The sequence below is a fragment of the Conger conger genome, chromosome 14 (genome assembly GCF_963514075.1).
Source record: "Conger conger chromosome 14, fConCon1.1, whole genome shotgun sequence".
Lineage (NCBI taxonomy): Eukaryota > Metazoa > Chordata > Actinopteri > Anguilliformes > Congridae > Conger > Conger conger.
Genome location: NC_083773.1, coordinates 13,311,081 through 13,331,871, shown reverse-complemented (window position 1 = coordinate 13,331,871; position 20,791 = coordinate 13,311,081). Strand labels below are relative to the sequence as shown.

At 42.2% G+C, this 20,791-nt stretch overlaps 1 protein-coding gene across 2 annotated transcripts in view; it reads left to right on the top strand.

The window, feature by feature from the left end:
* The first annotated feature begins 4,300 nt into the window (after positions 1 to 4,300).
* Positions 4,301 to 20,791, top strand: part of synpra (synaptoporin a) — a 40,091-nt gene continuing 23,600 nt past the window's right edge. Inside the window, exons 1-2 of one of the 2 annotated variants that reach the window (XM_061220288.1) lie at positions 4,301 to 4,340; positions 5,137 to 5,202. In XM_061220288.1, coding sequence (XP_061076272.1) covers positions 4,326 to 4,340; positions 5,137 to 5,202 — 81 coding nt within the window. In that variant the 5' untranslated portion in view covers positions 4,301 to 4,325. Of the gene's footprint in view, positions 4,341 to 4,888; positions 5,001 to 5,136; positions 5,203 to 20,791 lie in introns of those variants that run through there. The other variant, XM_061220287.1, reaches the window with a different exon arrangement.

Genomic DNA, 20,791 nt, shown 5'->3' with positions numbered 1-20,791 from the left:
TTTATCTGTGTCTCTGTGGAAGTGAATGCTGTTTTATCCGCATCTCGGTGTAAGTGAATGCTGTTTTATCCTCGTTTCTGTGGAAGTGAATGCTGTTTTATCCGTGTCTCTGTGGAAGTGAATGCTGTTTTATCCATGTCTCTGTAGAAGTGAATGCTGTTTTATCTGCGTCTCGGTGGAAGTGAATGCTGTTTTATCCGCGTCTCTGTGGAAATGAATGCTGTTCTATCCGCGTGTCTGTGGAAGTGAATGCTGTTTTATCTGCGTCTCTGTGGAAGTGAATGCTGTTCTATCTGTGTCTCTGTGGAAGTGAATGCTGTTTTATCCGCATCTCTGTGGAAGTGAATGCTGTTTTATCTGCGTCTCTGTGGAAGTGAATGCTGTTTTATCCGTGTCTCTGTGGAAGTGAATGCTGTTTTATCCTCGTCTCTGTGGAAGTGAATGCTGTTTTATCCGCGTCTCTGTGGAAGTGAATGCTGTTTTATCCGCGTGTCTGTGGAAGTGAATGCTGTTTCATCCGTGTCTTTGTGGAAGTGAATGCTGTTTTATCCTCATCTCTGTGGAAGTGAATGCTGTTTTATCCGCGTCTCTGTGGAAGTGAATGCTGTTTCATCCGTGTCTTTGTGGAAGTGAATGCTGTTTTATCCGCGTCTCTGTGGAAGTGAATGCTGTTTCATCCAGGCGCAGCATGGTTGAAGCTGCTGGAGCTCAAGCCGCAGGCTGCAGATAATCATCGACAGCAGACTCCACAGATGCCGCTCGCTGCCTTCCTTCTGCTGCGTGAGGCTGAGCCGCTGCACCCAGGTGTGTTTTTGGGCTTCACATCGCCAACATGCATCTGGGTCTCTGTCACATCCGTACAGACGCCTGCCAGCGGGTGTGGCATACTCCCGGGGGGCTGCTTTTGTGAGAGGGAGCCTCATTCAGGCCTCTGTGCCTGCTGCTACCTTCAGCTGCCCCGAGCGCACACATGTATGCGCACACATGCACGCTCATGCATACAGTGCATGCACATTATGCAAGCATGCAGTTGTGCATATAGTATGTCTGGAGCAAAAGCCTCAGTAGCTCTCAGTAGCTCTCATCTGTCCTATCACAAGTTAATGCATATAATAGGATTTAATGCGAATGCTTTGTGCACAGTGTGCGACACATGCACACACAATGGTCACGTCATTTTCACGCAGATCTACTGGTTATACAGTGCGAAGACACTTCCAGTGGTTCCCCATGGCAACTTACGGCCATCGTGTCAGAATGTTCTCAACGTTTGCCTCTTTCAGACACTGCATTTCACGGGATATCTTTTTTAAGAAAAATAATTGGATGGGAGGAATAATTAATTCAATGTTAATGTTATTAAAAGATGGTTTCAAGATGTAACAAAGTACTGTATATGCCTGGATGTAGATTTTGACCATGGTAGCTGTTATGATTGTACCCGGGTTGGTATAATGTAATCATGACCAGCCTGTTGTTGCTTTTAACTGGCACACATGTACATACACACACACATACACAGACAAGCACACACAAATGCACACAGCGACACATATACACATACAAACACATACACAAAAACACACACACACAAACACATACACACACAAGTGCACACAGAGACACACACATATGCCACACGCATTCAAGCAAGCACATGCACACGCTACACACACTCACACAAGCGCACACACGCACTCATGCAAGTACGCATGCAAGTACGTGCATAAATACACACACATTATGCCAAATCCCTAACTAAACTATTGTGTGTCTAGTGTATTTTTTGTTTTGTTTTGTGCTCTTGATCTGTGGAGAGGAAAATAAGCCCTGAGTGATGATTGGCTACAGCTGAGCACCCTGCAGGTGCGAGTCTATGGAAAGTATTCTTACACAGAAGGGCGGTGCTGGTGAAGGGGGCACAGACGACCTTGTCGGCATATACTGTACTCATCAAAATGAACAGTATTTCCAAAGGGTAACAAAGAACCATTCACCCTTGAGGACAGTCCCACAGACATCCGAAGGGCTGTCATTGGACATTGAGAATGATTGGCAGATATTTGAGTTAAAAGATCTAAAACAGCATGCTACTTTCTGAACAGAATGGAGATTGAACTTCTTCATTAGACTGGAGATACCATTAGTAACCAAACCTTCATTAAACTGAAATTTCTTGCAACCACCACTCGGAATATATATATGACATTGCTCAAGGTCACTGGACCCTTCTAATAAAAGCAATCATGTACAAACCTAAGAACAAGATGAAGGGTGTTTTTAACATCTGTCTACAAAGATAACACCACCTGGAGGTGACATGTACATTGTCCGACGTGACCTTTGACCTTTCCCTCTTGTGTGTCAGTGGCTCTGAGTGGTTGAGCGTGCCAAGTTGCCCTTGGGCATGAATGCGATCTCCCTGTCTGTTCAAGATCACAGTGCGCTCGCATGGTGGCTCTCTCATCTCCAGCAGTGTGTGAACTTGAGGTCACAAATGTGGATGAGTCCAGTCATTTGCAACAGTGACTTGGAAGTAGGCAGTTGTTTTGTGAGTGGACCTGTAATATACAATATAGAGTCCTTGCCTTAGTATCGTTATCTAAATTTTTTCCCAGTTCATAACCAATGTTGCTGGATGGATATGTTGTTTAGGTTTGTTAGTAAAACTGTAGAAAGAAGGCAGAGAAATGGGTGTGTGCTGTATAATGTTTGTAGGTCATAAAGAGAAGCGGAGACAAACAAACCAATGTGCTAAACGACAGAGGGGCTGGGGGATTGCGTGCAGAGATCACGAAAGAGCAGATCCTATTACTCCGATACATTATGCATGAGCTGCTCCTCTTTAGATTGTCAGTCTTTTTGATTTCATGTGATGAGATGATTTGCTGATCAGATTGCGCAGTTTCCTAATCGCCGGCTTGATTGGGACAGAGAATTCGAGGCAGGAGGGGGATGGGAGAGCAAGAAGGGAGGTAAAATTAGCCCCGCTGTCAGCCTAGTTTTCACTTATTTGTATTCAAATTGTCATCACTTTAGCAGACTCAGGACGCTTCCTTTACCCGCAATTACTCCGCCTGAAGGGAACTTACAGTTCAGCTCACATTGCTGTGCTTCAGCTGGCTAATTAGATGACAAATTCCTCAACCTCCAGTGGACTGGACTGGCTATGGATGGCAAAAGCTCGACGAAAAGGCGTGGTTATTTTTGTAATTCCATGAATACTGTCAAAATCATGTGAAATGATATAGGAAATACTTTGAAGTAATGGAAGGGCAAGAGAAATATTACTAGCGACAGAAAAGAAAAGAAAAGAAAAACGTTGATCTGTTCATATTCCAGTCTAGTAGCTGGGGCTAAGCTCAGTGTTTCACGCGGTTCCCTCATCACATTACATAACATTATGCTTTATGAGGCTCATGTTTGCCCGGATATTTACTTGGAGCCCTGTCTGGCATCAACACCTAGAGTGTTTTTTATTTTATTTTTTCGCGGGGGACATATCCATGTATGTACATATACATCCAGGTACTATACACTGAGTGATCAACTTTATTAGGTAGCCTGTACACCAGCATGTTCATTCAAATATTTAATCAGCGAATCACGTGGCAGCAACTAAATGCATAAAAGCATGCAGACAAGGTCAAGAGGTCCAGATGTTTTTCAGACCAAATGTCACAATGGGGAAGAAATGTGATCTAAGTGACTTTTACCGTGGAATGATTGGTGGTGCCTGACAACAGTGCTATGCAGAAGAGCATCTCTGAACACACATTGTGTCAAGCCTCTAGCTGGATAGGCTACAGCAGCTGAAGAAAATGTCTAATAAATACCTAATAAAGTGCTCACTGAGTGTAACATACATACGTTTAGGTTAAAAAAAAATAGACTTTTAATGGTGGGCCAGAGGTTAGCTCAGCATTATCTGCAGACCAGTGATAGGACCTCCAGCTCCTTCTGAACACAGGAACCTTCAACCCTCATTCACAGTATGCTTCAACTGTTTCTCATGCTGCATAGATTATAAGCAACTGAAATACAATTTCCTCTTTTTGTGAAATTTAAAGATTTTAAGTCATTATCATGCCCTTGTATATCATATGATTATGCTTTATATTTATGTATATATTATTATTATTACCATTATTGTGGGGGAGGGGGTGTCATTAAAAACGGCATGAATATACATTTCTGTAGTATTAAAAACACTGTAGTGTAAATCAAACACACCACAGAGATACAGTAGAACAGCTCATTTGTCTCTGTCCAAAGGCGAAGGAGTCCCTGTTACGTAATGCTTTAGACGCGCGCGAGGTTTTACTATGCTTCATTTACACGTGAGTGCACTTACTTTTGATGTTGTAGCGTTTAGCCAGCCTGTCTGACATATCGCAAATATATTATCCTTAACAGAGATGTTAATTATCTATCCAAAGTAAATGCAATTATCTCTGTCATGTACGAAATTTAGCAATCTACATGCACCCAGTGCACCTGGCTATGGGGCTTGGCGTATTGAAAAATATCGTGAAAACTCATAAACACAGTGCTAAAGTTAAGCTAAAGGGATCTTTATGCCATAGTCATCCAAGCGCAGTCCGAGCGCACTTTATATGCAAATAATTGTATTTACACAAAATCGTTGTGTAAAGGGGGAAGACGCCCTGTTCCGATTTAAAGAATAAATATTTGAGTTCAATACAAATGGCAATAAACGGAAACACTGCTATCAATATTATCCAATAGCAAAATGCCGAAATTATCGTTCATTTTCGGAAAGCCAATCCCAGTCTGTCTCCGTGGTGCTTTTTATTTTTCACCATGCCGCGGGTGTTCGGCTTTTTCCGTATGGAGTAGTAATTAGAGCCGAGAGTCCTCGTTCCAAGCGCGACACACTGGCACATCAATTTGATAGGTCAGCGTTGTAGTAGTGTTTACTCTATATATCGCACAACGCGCCGTTAACCAATTGTTTAAAAATGGATACCGCTAACCAGGTAGGCAGATAAAAACAAAGTGTTTTTGTACATTGTGAAAACGGGTTACTTCGAATATCTACCTAAAGTGTAACGAAAATATTAAAGTGAAGTAAACAGTCTATGAAATACAATGCATTCTTCATTTTACTCTTAGATCATCTCCGTTGGATCATTTGGAGTGCTAAAATTGCCACTTGGATTTATACGCGTCTTGGAATGGGTGAGTTAAATGTTTTGACGAAACGCGTTTTCTTGCTTGTTTTGCATCATAAAAGGCGAACTTCGCGAAGTGATGTTGCCCGAGTAGCCAGTAGCCTACAATATATAATGCAATATGAATTGTTTCTGTATTTCGGAGATATTATCACATTTTATCGATAGATAGGCTAGGCTGCAACGCTGAACTCATTTCGCCCTACAATTATCCTTTTGCCTTTGAGGTTTTGACAATATGGGGGTGCCTTCCCAGTTCATTGTGATCTAGACAGTTGCAGCACATGATGGTTGTATTTGTACAAACATTATTTATTTATTTGTTTGTGTATTTATTTATTAATTATTTTATTTCGTCCGTTCTTGTTCTCAGAACCCGTCCCAGTGGTTGATCAGTCAGTTCATGAACTAATGGTTCAAGTTGAATAAAATGCTAACTGGGACTATTAATTCCAGATGCGAACATTAAAGACACCATATATTGCCGTTAAGGCTAAATATTTACATACATATGTATACATATGTATGTGTAAATATTATATTTTCATTATTTTGTTACACTATTATTGTAGTTGACTTCATAATTAATGTGAAATGTTAAATTAGACAGAACAAGTGTACAGAATGCAATACAGAAATGAAGTTTGTTTTGCTAAATTAAGATTATTATCATTCATGTTGTATGTAGTAGGCTACCTCAAGTTATGATTCAGTGCCAATTTTAATTGTGAAATCAAGGTCCTTCCCCTCTGAGCTTGTAAACATAATATTTTTCGGAAAGGGGCATAGCCGTAGGGTGGGAATATTAGCAGTTGTGAATGAAACACTGCCCTCTTAACTGGCCATAGGAGACTGGACATGTGTATAGTGAATCTGAGAGACAGCGTGCAGGCTATGGGTCACACTAATTATGGAATAGCAATCTGTGCACACAGGGTCAATATGTTATGTGTAAGGAATCGTGTGGCTGGATAGACAGGTGTATTATGTGTTTGGAGATCATACAGCCTGGTGATGTTGGTACAGTATGTTTAGGTCTTGTGTATTGGAGTCAATGTGCTGGTGCCATTGTTCGTAGAAGCACTGGTGTACTGTTTTAGTGCTGTGTAGCAAAGCAAAACGGTTGCTTGTGTATTATTGCTTGGCTTGATTAGTGGGCTATTTTTGTGGATTGCACTGCTGTGTCTAGCAATTAGATTTTCTATAAATGGTTTGCTGTTCTGAGCTGTGTTGCTGATGCTGAACAAAGGGCTTGGTGTATTGTGTGCGTTTATGAATCGTATTGCTGCAGAGAGGTCAGTCGCAGTTAAGGAGCCGGTATTCTGTTCATATGCCTGGAATCCTATGGCTTGTGGTTCATGGAGTACATGCAGTCTGTCGAGAACTGCCCTTTTCGGAAATAGAACTGGATAATCAGGTTTCAGGGGGTATAGAGGAGGTTATATTCATGGGTCAGGGGACAAATGGCAACTGCTGACCTGGAGTACCTTCTGTATGTTGAACGATAAACCTGATAACCATGAGTCCATGGCATGTAGCTAAAATGACTAATTTGGGACAGGCAGCACATTGTCATTCATGTAGCAGATACCAGTAAACACTGGCATATAGCTTTTTATTGAGGCCATTCACTTTGTTCGACATGGCTCAGGCAGTAAGAGCAGTCGTCTGGCAGTCGGAGGGTTGCCAGTTCGATCCCCCTCCCAGGCTGTGTCGAAGTGTCCCTGAGCAAGACACCTAACCCCCAAATGCTCCTGACGAGCTGGTCGGCGCCTTGCATGGCAGCCAATCGCTGTTGGTGTGTGAGTGTGTGTATGAATGGGTGAATGAGAAGCATCAATTGTACAGTGCTTTGGATAAAGGCGCTATATAAATGCCAACCATTTACCATTTGTTTGCACTTCCTTGTATTTCAATGAATGCTTTTGTAAAGTTTTGTAGGGCGGCCTGTAGCGTAGTGGTTAAGGTAAATGACTGGGACACGCAAGGTCGGTGGCTCTACTCCCGGTGTAGCCACAATAAGATCCGCACAGCCGTTGGGCCCTTGAGCAAGGCCCTTAACCCTGCATTGCTACTGGGGAGGATTGTCTCCTGCTTAGTCTAATCAACTGTATGTCGCTCTGGATAAGAGCGTCTGCAAAATGCCAATAATGTAATGTAATGTAAAGTTATAATGGTTAATTCATGATGCTGTCTGAGTAAGGTTTTAAAGGCATATACTCACATTTATGTGCATATTCCCACACTTAATTGGCTGGTGGGACAAGGAGTGTGTTACTGAGCAAATTAGCTTAACGCACTGAAAGACATTTTAGCACCAGGAGGATAACGAGTTTGCCATAAACAAAGCCTTGGGTTTTAAACAGAGGCTCATGAGGCTCTTTGCCATGTTAAATCAGGGAATCAGACAGCTGCAGGCATGTCTAATCTTAGGACACACTCAAAATGTTCAATAATGAAATGTGTTATTATTCATTAAAAAAATAGATAATCAGAATTTAGAGGTGAATTGTTGTAGGAAATTTTATTCTCGAACTTTATGTGACATTTAGGATGATATTTGTCACATTTGTGTCCTTTATGTGTTTAGGTGGATTCTCCCATTGTTCACTCTGCAAAACCTTTAAAGGTCACCAAGTTGTCTTCTCTGACAAAAAATAAAAAATAAAACAAACATGGGCAGTGTTTGGTTGAACCTAAGAAAAATGTCTTCAGAAAAGTCTTCTAAAGGCCATCTTTAGCCTCATATTTATTGAAAAATGTTGAGTGCAGTTATTGACCTGTAAGTAATGCTACTATGTGTATGAAATATGTTCACACACCAAAGAGAAACCAGAACACTTAGCTACTAGTGTTAATTAGATTATTAGTTAACCTAATTTACCAGTACTATTGTGAATCTATGTTCAATTAAATGTTCAGAGTGTTAACGTTCATGGTTACAGTGCAATTGTATACCTGGAACTTTATGGTTTTTTATATAATCTTCAATCCATCTCCACCTCCCTATGCCCTCTCTATATGCAATAAATCGTCCATTTTAGGAAAACCCAGTGTCTTTATCTCTTTAATAAATAGCTAAGACCAGTGTGGTCTTTAGCGTAGTCAGCTGAGAAATTCAACAAGATGGTGGCCAGAAATTGCCGGCAATAGAGAACAGCCCAGATATCTGCTGAAGAATTAGAGGACCTCCTGTTTTATCCCCATACAGATTTAAAGTAGGCCTTGCCTTTTATGGATTCTGTCGGCAATGCTGTATAATGTGTGAGAAAAACATAATCATTATGTCCCTCTTGTTAAACTGCTTGACTTATCTCACTCTTCAGCCATGCTAACAATGAAAGCAATTAGCGGGTTCAGAGAGCACTTATTTTGGGCATTTAATGGTTGGGGGGAGGGCTGGAAGGGAGGGACACATTCGTCCTGCTATCATTAATACTGGAGATGGAAGAATGAGTGTCCCTCATGTGCTGGAAATTTCCATAATTTTTTATGCTGAACCATAGAAATGTATTGACTTGTTCGCATCTTCAGGCTGTGAGAGAACTTGAAAATCCCTTACATTTTCCTCTTTCAAGGGAGGTAAATTCAGTTCCCGTCTATAGACGCCTAATGACTGGGGATGTCAGAGACTCATGTCTCTTTGACAACTATTATGAAATCAGCTTACTGAAATGCCTTTTTATTTTGTTGTTCAATCAGTATAAAGAGGGAACATCTGTACGAACAGTGCACGTCACTAATTAAAGTGACAAGATGGGTTTGCGGGTCTGTGGAGCATGACATTTTGAAAGACTGCTGTCGTAATTTCTGCTCAGAGGAATAATTTTTACTGAGGTACTGACTCAAGAATGCTTGAGTGTTTGCAGTTCAGTTTTTATGTGAGTCTGAAGATGATAATTCTGTGAATTTATATTGGTACTCCTATTATGAGAGAGCACTGAGCAAATGTTTTTTTCTCTCAGAATTGAGAAAATGACATAATATATGATGCACACAAACCTGGTTCAAAGCTTGGTACGTGACTGGCTTATGTAATCTCCATATGGGTCAACTGCGACTCATTTCTCGTAGTCAATTCCATCTCTGGCACATTGTCAGGGTCTCGCAGTGAGTTCTCCAAACAGCTGTGAGCTCCTATTCTCAAGTCAGGCAGAAGCTGTCCTCAGAGAGGAGACCCAGCCACGTGTCCATCTCTCCTCCCTGTGATTGCATGCAGATCTGAGGTTTCTCTCCCTGTGAGTGTGTGCAGTTCTGAGGTCTCTCTGTGAGAGTGTGCAGATCTGTGGTTTCTCTCTCTGTGATTGCATGCAGATCTGAGGTCTCTCTGTGAGAGTGTGCAGATCTGAGGTTTCTCTCCCTGTGAGCGTGTGCAGATCTGAGGTCTCTCTGTGAGTGTGTGCAGATCTGAGGTTTTTCTCTGTGAGTGTGTGCAGATCTGAGCTCTCTATGAGTGTGTGCAGATCTGAGGTCTCTCTGTGAGCGTATGCAGTTCTGAGGTTTCTCTGTGAGCGTGTGCAGATCTGAGGTCTCTCTCTGTGAGTGTGTGCAGATCTGAGGTCTCTCTGTGAGCTCGTGCAGATCTGAGGTCTCTCTCTGTGAGTGTGTGCAGATCTGAGGTCTCTCTCTGTGAGAGTGTGCAGATCTGAGGTCTCTGTGAGCTCGTGCAGATCTGAGGTATCTTTCTGTGAGTGTGTGCAGATCTGAGCTCTCTCTGTGAGAGTGTGCAGATCTGAGGTTTCTCTCTGTGAGAGTATGCAGATCTGAGGTTTCTCTCTGTGAGAGTGCGCAGATCTGAGCTCTCTCTGTGAGAGTGCGCAGATCTGAGCTCTCTCTGTGAGAGTGTGCAGATCTGAGGTCTCTCTGTGAGTGTGTGCAGATCTGAGCTCTCTATGAGTGTGTGCAGATCTGAGGTCTCTCTGTGAGCGTGTGCAGTTCTGAGGTTTCTCTGTGAGCGTGTGCAGATCTGAGGTCTCTCTGTGAGCTCGTGCAGATCTGAGGTCTCTCTCTGTGAGTGTGTGCAGATCTGAGGTCTCTCTGAGCTTGTGCAGATCTGAGGTCTCTCTGTGAGCTTGTGCAGATCTGAGGTTTCTCTCTGTGAGCGTGTTCAGATCTGAGCTCTCTCTGTGAGAGTGTGCAGATCTGAGGTCTCTCTCTGTGAGAGTGTGCAGATCTGAGGTTTCTCTCTGTGAGAGTGTGCAGATCTGAGGTCTCTGTGAGCTCGTGCAGATCTGAGGTTTCTCTCTGTGAGAGTGTGCAGATCTGAGCTCTGTCTGTGAGAGTGTGCAGATCTGAGGTTTCTCTCTGTGAGAGTGTGCAGATCTGAGGTCTCTGTGAGCTCGTGCAGATCTGAGCTCTCTCTGTGAGAGTGTGCAGATCTGAGGTTTCTCTCTGTGAGAGTGTGCAGATCTGAGGTTTCTCTCTGTGAGCTCGTGCAGATCTGAGCTCTCTCTGTGAGAGTGTGCAGATCTGAGGTCTCTCTGTGAGAGTGTGCAGATCTGAGGTTTCTCTCTGTGAGCGTGTGCAGATCTGAGGTCTCTCTGTGAGAGTGTGCAGATCTGAGGTCTCTGTGAGCGTGTTCAGATCTGAGGGCTGTCCCCGCAGTAGGCCTGCTCTCTGGAGGCGGACGTGATCCTCGTAATCACAATCATCAGCCAAAATGCACTGGCTGGGTCTCAATACAAAACCCTCGATCATAAAAAGGAGCTATAGAACTAATTATGGCCCATACTGTGACACAACTGTACCCAAATTAAATGGAAATATACTGTTAGGACAAAGAGTAGAGTTAGCAGTAATAAAGCTTTATATTGAAATTGGCAGGGGTGGGTGGGTGCTTCTGGCTTCTGTGATTTTGGTTGTCGATACAAGAACCTTCACTGTGATGCACGATTAGAAAAAAGCATGTGCCTTTGTGGCATTCTATGTTATGTATATACATTGGTCTCTTTCCATCTCTGTGTGAGGGCTTGTGTGCGTGAGCGTGCGTGTGTGCATGCGTGTGGATGCTTCACACTGATGGTGATGAGTCCTGATGCCAAGAGCTGTGAGCACTTGAACCCGGTCCCATTTTCATCATAATGGGATTCATTTTCTGATGGCCGTGACTCATGAATCATAACACTCGTTCTGTAAGAGCCAGGAGTAATGGTGCTTATTCTGTGGTAATCCCAATCTGGCCCCAGTGACATCACCTTTGCAGTTTAAAGAGAGAGGGAGCACTGCCAGGGGATATGCCTTATCGCCTCTGGTCGGTGTGTCAGCCTATTGCCATGTGCACTTATTTTAGGCCCAGGGGATTTATTAACTAAACAAACAAACAAAAATTACTCCCTACTGTAACGGTGATATAAGTACTAGTTGTATAAAACATCCCATTGCTAATTATGTGTGAAAACAGCCCTGAGTCAAAAGGCAGGTGATTACCTGTTTCAAACAACACAAGGCACGTTTATGTACGATGCACTCCAGGTGCATCTAGCTACTGTATATGAAGAAAGGCTGTGCAAAATGAAAAAAGAGATTCCATACTAGTACTTGTCAGAAGCAGAGTAGTCTTGACATTCCCATTTGAAAGGAGGATAATCTTTCCGTGCCCCTAGAGAAGAGTTTGTCAGATGGTGTTTTGCAAATGTTTTATATTTTAGAAGGCAGAATAGCGCACGCATACAGCAAGAAAGGGACCATCAAACGGATTTGCCTTGAGTGTAGCCTGGCTGTGTTGACAGATTACCTTTAGTGTAGACTTCAGAAAAGAAAAATGAAGTGGAAGAATAGATTCCTTTACAGCAAGTTATTTATTCCTTCATGGCTATCTCAGGTACTTCATGTTGCATATTTGTGGTATTGTTTATTTAAGCATAGCATATTGAAATATTTCAATAATTGAGACCTTATGGTATGTTTTTAAGGCAGAGATCTCAGGTGGACAAAGTTCTATTTATATATTTATATAGTATATTTGTTTAAATTATTTTAGGTCATCCAGACGGTCTCTGTCTGAGTCCGCCTGTACATATAATGTAATGTAATGTAATAGGAGATGAGGGGTGCAATGCCTAATATAAAATGTACATGTGCAGATTTTACAGCTGGTCGATTTATAAAACATTTAATTGAAGTAACAATCCATTGCTTTGTCTTAGTCACATTTCATTATTCTTAATGATCTAAAAAAAGATATGGTGCAATATGCAATGGTGTATATGAATAGAGCAGAAATGAAATCAGCTGATATAGCGAGGTGCTCTGAAACCCCCTTCCGTGTGCTTGTTTATGGAAAGTGGAAATGTCATTGCAGATAATTATTGCTTTTGAATGCCAGGGAATTGGTGAAAAGAGATGCAACTTCTCCTGGGAAAATTAATCTTTCCGCTTTCTATTTCCAGTGTTCTGTGGGAAAGTGAGGGCTTATCACCCGGGAAACATATGGTCCAATCACATAGTCTGTAGTCTGTTCTTTTGCTCACTTTTTGGTCCTGTTTAAATACTGTCTTCTTCACCACTATGCACACTAGAAATGTCTGTATGTACATGTCTGATGGAGTCCCCGTCAGGGGCCCTCATTTCCCATTTTCAGTGCTGTGTGAAAGAGGGATGGGAAAGAAAGAAAGATAGGAAAAGAAAGCAAGTGAGAAGGGTGAGTTCACGGTGATGAATCCTGCGTTCTGGAGATCCATGGTGCAAACAGGCACCTGAGGACAGGTAAAAAAATCAGTGATAACTACCTTCTTTTTCCCTCAAATTTATTCTCTTTATGGAAAGTCCAACTGCAACTATTGGCCCCTCCTAAATAATCTGAAACATAGCAGCTAACCATTTCCCTCCACTGAGCTGTTAGTTAAAGAAAAAGCAGAACTTTTGTGATAGAAGATTATGTTCCCTTACTGATCAGAGGGGACCTTGGTGAGCTGGAGTTAATCTGGTGACTGTAGAGTGCTCCCAAAGACCTGCTGCAGTTGAATTCAATTCAATTTTATATTTTCACAGAGAATTGTCACAAATACACTTCACAGAGTAACAGAAGGGAAAAACCTGCCCCCAGATAGCACAAAATAAAGAACTCCTGGATCTGAATTAGCTGTAGGCGGTGGGCCGGTGCTTTATGCATGAGTACCCTAACTGGATGAGCCACTTGGCAGCCCATAACTACCTTACTTGTGCGTAAACATTCCTTACTTCAGTGCACTGCATATTGAACCTTTATTTCACATTTCTGTGGTGGGGTCACTGAGGAAAGTAGGTCAGTAAGTTCAAGATTGAGCCTGATAGCATGTAGCATGCAATTTTACTCACATGTCTTTGCCTTTTAGATCCAAAAATCAGGAGATGCTAACTGAATGGCAACATGACATTGTTTGCCTTTCTCTTCTCATTGCTGCGTGTATAAACTATTTGCTCCTGTGGTTGACACAGTGGGATTTTGCACATTTCCATACTCAGCCCTTATCTCCCTGTACATTCTGGGGAAAAAGCCTGGCATGTGTTCAGTCAGCTTTGAGTCAGGGCTGTAAAGCAGAGAAAAGCTCTCTCGTTTCTATGCAGGTATATTTGGGGAATGCATATTAGCAATACAGATTCAACTGATTATCCATTTTAAATTCTCAACTTTTATTGTTAATGAACGCATTAATTCAGTATTTCTAATGTGAGAATGTAATCTTAGATTCTTTTATGAATTGGGTTGCCAAGGACAATACCAGCAGCATTGGATGTTTGTCCTGGCATTCATAAATAACAAAAGAATAAAATGAAATGAGAAATGATTGTCACCTCCATGTCTCCTATCTGTGTTTATTGTTATACTACTACTACTAATGCTAATAATAAAACATATCTTTTGTAAAGATCCTATATCCTATAAAGATCATTGATGAACTTTGAAAGTTCCCTTGAGGACTATAGTCTCTATATTGTCTGTGACTTTATAAGGTTAGATGTTAGTTCCTGTTCCTTGGTCCTAGAGAAGATTCTGTGGGTGTACCATTCTGTGAGTCACCCTGAGAAGCTACAGGAGAAAGGTAGCTGGGTCCGATCGGATCACATCCACTTTAGTGGGATTTTCAGATGGACTGCTCGCTCCAAAGTTCATGTTATTTTCAAAAACCGCCGTGCTTTAAATTTAAACTTACATCTCTGAAAAGAAATGGCAAGTGGGTACATTTATGAGAGGTTGGTTCATGGCAAGGCTGTATTGAGGAATCTTTGTTACACTGAAATGAAAAATCTTATTCAGGAGTGTACAAGGTTATGCTGAAGCTTAAGTGGAATTTCAGAATGTGGAATTTATTTTTCTATACTCACTGAGCACTTTATTAGGTAGACCTGAACACCAGCTTGTTTATGTAAATATTTAATCAGCCAATCATATGGCAGCAACTAAATGCATAAAAGCATGCAGACATGGTCAAGAGGTTCAGCTGTTTTTCAGACCTTGTCAGAATGAGAAAGAAATGTGGTATATGTGACTTTGACCATGGAATGATTGTTGGTCCAAGACAGTGTGGTTTGAGTATATAGAAACTGCTGATCTCCTGGGTTTTTCACACACAGCAGTCTCTAGAGTTTGCAGAGAATTGTGTGAAAAACAAAAAAACATCCAGTGAGCAGCAGTTCTGCTGGCAAAGATGCCTTGTTAATGAGAGAGGTCAGAGGAGAAGGGCCAGACTGGTCAAAGCTGACAGGAAGGTGACAAAGCATTACAACAGTGGTATACAGAAGAGCATCTCTGAACACACAACACATCAAACCTCTTAAGTGGATAGGCTACCACAGCGGAAGACCACTGAGTGCTCACTAAGTGTATATTGAGAAGCAGAAGAGTAACTAATGCTGTAGTTGTAGAAGTACACTTCTTCATGTGTTGGTCAGCTTAGTTTTCGGAGCATGTCATCATGAAACGTATCACTGCTGGATTTTTTGAAGTTCAGTCCGATGTACAGCTCAGTATTGTTAATTTACCACAGGACTGGGGGATACTAACACACCCCCCTCCCCACACACACACACACACACACACTTAATGTGCTTCTGAGATGCAGTCAGATCATGTCCCCTTTGGGTGGCCAAGCTGACTAACCACTGTGACAGTCACTGGAGGGCAGGGGATGGGCACTGACTAGGTCACCTGACCAAGTAACCATGGAAACCCCAGAGGGGGGAAAACACTGTTATAAAAATAAATTGTGATTTTATGCTTGCGCATGGTTGCTGAAGCTTACAGAGAGGCTCGGCTCGCTTTGACTGAGGCAGAGCAGAGAGTAGCCGGCATACAGATGAACAGCCCTTCAGAATGTGCTTGTATAGGCCACAGTGATCAAACACTTGACCTATCATTGATTTCCTTTTTTTATCGGGTAGTTTTATCAACTTCCCTATGTAAGAATCACTGAAAAAAGAGGAAGCAACTGAAGGTACCTTTCAATTCCTATGAAGAGTATCCCCATTCTATTTGTAGATACCATTGAGGAGTGCATCTCTGTCCACTAAAGATCATGGCAGCAAGGACTATACTGATTTTAATTTTTTTTATACTCTAAAGACTCACATGCTTTTTTTCTTAACACTTTTCAGAAAAGTATGATGTCTTCCCAATTCATCTTGTTACATACTGCCCAACACACACACGCAGCACACACAGATACAGATTACAAAATATTTAAAATAACTAAGAAATGCATTCTAAAAAGACTGTGTTGAACGACACACAGTAATGCTTGGTAAGCTTTGTAGATTTGGTGTTTCATAAAATGTGGACATAGATATTATGTATTATGCATGTAGTTTAGCTTTTCTGGTTATAGAAAAATCATCAATGTTAATAATAATAGTAGTTGAATCATTGTCCTCATCATCATGGGCTATTCCTCACTTTCACTTGGAATAATCCACAAAACAAGACATCAGATGTCATATACAGTAGAACAGTTCAGGGTGAGGTTACAGTAAGGTGATACCACGTGCAGGCGAACAGCATTAATACTAAGCACCGAGTGAGTTTAGTTGGGCCCAGTGTTTCTGGACCATAATTTTGTACCCACCCTCTTGCCTCCTTTCTTCCTGCTTTAAAAAAACCCACCGGACTGTTGTGTTTTCCACATGCTTAGCTAGCGTAAAATCACAAGTATTACGCCTGACAGTGGGGAAGTGGATAATGCTTCTGCCTCGGTGAATAATGAGATATTTTTACACAGGATGCTGAAACACTGGAGGAACAGCCTTCTCTGCAGGCTACATCAGGCTTGTGATTTCCAGTAAAATGTTTATTCAACCACTAGCTGCCAATAAATCACAGTTAACAGGGCACATTAAATACACATGTCTGCTTTAAAATAAGTAGCCAAGTGGGGACAGGCACCCCGTAAATGTGCTGTTTAATAAGGTCAGTTTATTGTCATGGCATGGCCAAATAATAGTCTGCTTGTTTTATCCTGAGGGAAATATGGCCTGAAATGTAGGCCTTAGTATTCTGATGTAATGTTTTGGTTACTCTTTATGAGAACTCACTATCCTGCATTAGACTGGGGGGATCTATCCTAGAGTTTTCTGTCCCATTTACCTTGTCACAAGTGAGGGGCTTCAGTGAATTCAGTTAACAACAGCTGCAGCAGCTGATAACACCAAAAAAAATCATGTTATACATTCAAAGACCATGGTTCACTTAAACATGCTAAATAATAAAGAAGTATAAGTATAAAAACATGGAAATGTGTGTGTGTGTCCATGCGTGTGCATGTCTAAACCTTCATGTTGCCTGATGTAACATTCATACTTTTTGAAATCTATCAGGCAGCACATTATATAGGATTGCTCTGTGAAGGAATTAATCGGCTGTCTCAGTTTCTGTTTCTCTTTTTGTCTGGCTTTCATTCTCTTTGATTCCATCTTTCTCCTGTCTCACTTATTTATCTCGTTCTCCCTCTCCATTTCTCTACCACTGTGTTCATATCTTGATATCTCTTGCTCTAATTTCTGTCATTTTAGCTCTCTCTCTCCCTCCCCTTCTATCTCTCTCTCTCCCTCTCCCCCGCTCGTTCCCTCTCTCTCTTTTTCTCTCTCCCCCTCTCTTCCCCACACTCTTTCCCTTCTCTCCCTTTCTCTATCCCTCTCTTCCCCACACTCTCTCTCTCTCTCTACCTCTCTCTCTCTCCCCCTCTCTCTCTACCTCTCTCTCTCCCCCTCTTTCCCCTTCTCTCCTCCACTCTCCCTCTCTCTCTATGCTAATAGTGCTGGCTGTTGGGCCCCCAGCCGTGGGGTTGTATAATCCCTGCTCTTGCAACCCAGGCCAAGGAGCCTTCATCTCAGCCCCACAGAACACAGCTGGGAGAGGCAGATAAACAAACAGGGCACGGGGCTTAGAGGCTGGCAAAATACATCTATTTATAATGCACTATTGGTTTGTTCAGAGGTTTCCACAATAAAGCACGAGAGAGAGAGAGTGTGAGAGAAAGTGCGATAGAGGTAATCAAAAGGTATCACACAGACCGAGACAGCTGTAGGAGAGGTAGGGACTAAGAAGGTCTTGGGAGGATCCCTTTGACAAAATATAGCTCAGAGTGTGTATCTGTATTGTGTGTGTATGGATGTGGGATTGAGAGTGTGTGTATGAACATGTGTGTGTGTATGTGTATGTTTGTGCACACATGCATGTGTGTAATGACGTGTAGTGACTGTTGAAATGCCGCATTCCGTGTATGGTGTCCCAGTGTTTTGTGAAGCATGGACAGAGCATTCTCAGTGATCCCCACAGTAGGCACAGGGAGGAGGGAGATCCAGTGATCTAGTGGCTCACTGCAGCTCTGCTCTGGCTGTGCTCCGGGACCAGGGCTGCTCTCTTCTGTCTGCCTGGACCCTACATCTGCAGCAGCTTTACATATGGAGCCATGGCCAAAGAATGTGGGACCGTGGTGCTGGTGGTTTATCAGGGACACCCCTAGCACAGAGATGCCAGTGCTGGCTCTCCAAAGGTCGGGGTTGAACCCTCGACTCTGTGGCCCCAGGGCGAGGCAGCCTCTACAACGGGTACTCATGCCACTGTGCATCTCTGCTGTAATGAGTTCTGGATAATTACAGAAGAGTAATTGCTATGCTCACAGCCCCATGGGACTGAACCTTTCAGCGGTATTCTAAGGCTGTTTTTGCACTGGGAGCCAGATACACTCGGAGCCGCCTGCTTCGGTTTGAATGGGGGGAGCGGGGCTCTATTCCAGAGCCTTCTTGCCACTTCCTGTTTCTGTTGAAGGTTGAATGGAGCAGGAGAGGGAGAGAGAAGAGCTTAGAATGAGAGAAATTGGAGCAAGTAAGAGATATGAAGATATCAACTGAGTGGTAAAGAGATGAAGGGAGAGAGAACGAGAGAAAGAAAAACTAAGTAAGACCGGGGAAGGATGGAGACCGAAAGTGAGTTGTAAATGCCTACAGCCCTTTAAATACTGCCATCATTTTCAGATATTTTTTAGAGATTCATCTGAAACCTTTATAAGCTTTATAAATCATCCCAGTGTCACTGGTGCAAATCAGTCATCATTTGTGCAGATTCCCCAAAATTTACATTGCATGAAAGTCCTGTCATTGTAATAATTTGACAATGGGCAGTGATTATATTGCTGTTGATTTGCTTTTCACAAATATAATATTATAATAAAGGCAAATTCAACTTGATACCAATGTTGCTATTAAAATGTGAAAAGTATTGAAATTTGAGGAAGTAGAAGTGAGCCGGTACGCTCTGCCAGTTTCCATGGTGCTCTTGTTGACTGAGTCGGTTCCGTGGGACTGCACCCCAGCTAGTGGGAGTGAGTGTTAGGATCTTCATATCAGAACAGCATGTATGACAACTCAGAATCTGAAGAGTGCAGCACATATACGAAATGAAACACGGAGGTGAAATGCGCTGTGCAGTGAACGTACACGGCTTCTCATAGAAAGCACCGGAAATCGTGCGGGACCGTGAGACGCGGGGTTTGAGCGCACGTTAGGCGTGCAGGGAAGCAATTGGAGGGATGACCCCCTCACCCGCCTCGCTGCTGAAATGAGAGCAGTGAACAGGATGAAAATTAGCAGGCCGTTTAATCACTGCAGAAGATGAGATAAGCAGGCCTCAGCCAAAGGCCTCGCCAGAAACAAATTAAAATGTTATTATCACACAGTCACCCTCCCGTGCCTATTCTTCCTCCACTCTAACACACCCAGTCCCCCTCCCCCCAAACCCGCTTCACTCACAGTCATCAGGGATGGCAGTCATTACTGTCAGCGGCATTAAGGCATGTGAGGGACATTGTCTATCAGCCCAGGCAGTTTGAATAAGACATATTATGAAGGATTTGTGTTTTAATTATGAAATCTTGGCTTGTGTCCAGGCAGTGTTTTCTCAGACTCATTTTCTATACCATGTTTCTACAATCCCTCCATTGCAGGCAGTGTGCTGGAAGCTGGCAGCTCTGTCTGGTCTGGTTTCTTTGTGTCCATCATTTGGTGGTTGTCTTGGTGTAGTTCTTAACTTTGGCAAGATGGCTGGACATTGCAAGCACAGCAGCATTCACTGGGTTTGTTTCTGTACTCAAAACACGTGTTTTCTTTACTGCGGTCTTCCCCGTCACTGATGGTTCTTGTCCCTATTTTTGAATTTGAATATGTAACCGAGGGAAAGTCTAAGCTTGGAAGAACTGTATCAAGAATATTCCATTGTTTAAGGTCTGTAGTTACAGGTGTTGGGGGTGCTTAGACACTTTTTGTGTGGTTAGATTTTCTGGTTAAGTTTTGGTTTAATTTTCCCTTACAAATGAGAATATGCTTAATGGCCATGCTTGCCCAGTTTGAAATGTGTAAAGCAAATTATTTTATTTTTCTGAACAGCTATACATCCTTTGACGTTCTCATCCATAAAAAAAACTAGGCATAAAAAAGCATGCATAAAAAAACTATGTTCTGTAGCCAGAATAAGCACGCTGAGGCCCAGAGAGCATTCAACATGACAGCAGGGACAGTTTTGGCCTCATAAAATGCTTGCTGGTTCCTGTCCATAGCAAAGTCTTATAGACAGAGTCACAATTCAGCACAATTATGCCAGCTTTCAACCCACAAATCCTTTATAGCTGCTCCATAGGCATACACTTTACAGCGTAACCCAGCTGTCAAACCAAACTCACACTTACTGGGTTTAACCAAAAACCGCAGCAAGATATCCTTCCTGAGTATCATTTTGGGTCAACATTCCTGCTTGTCTTGAAGGCTTCGGTTACATATACTATAGATTCTAGTTTTTTGTGAACTGCATTTTAAAAATGTATTTTATTAACCATGATTATCCATGTATTTGTCTGCTTATTCTGCAGTTTAATGTCAGAACTGTGTAATTTATGAAAAATGTAAATCTAAAGACTGTGTGATTTTGGTTGAATTTGCATGTTCAATTTTATGGTTGTATTGATAGTGAATTAATGGAGTGAGTTCCGCTTCTATTATACCATAGAGGCACCTGCATTCGGTTAGTGAAGAGTGCAGTTGGTGGATAACATTACTCCAGATGTTTCTGAATATCACCACCAGATGGTGATGATTAGTTGAGCTCATTGGTCATTTAGTGATGCATTATATAC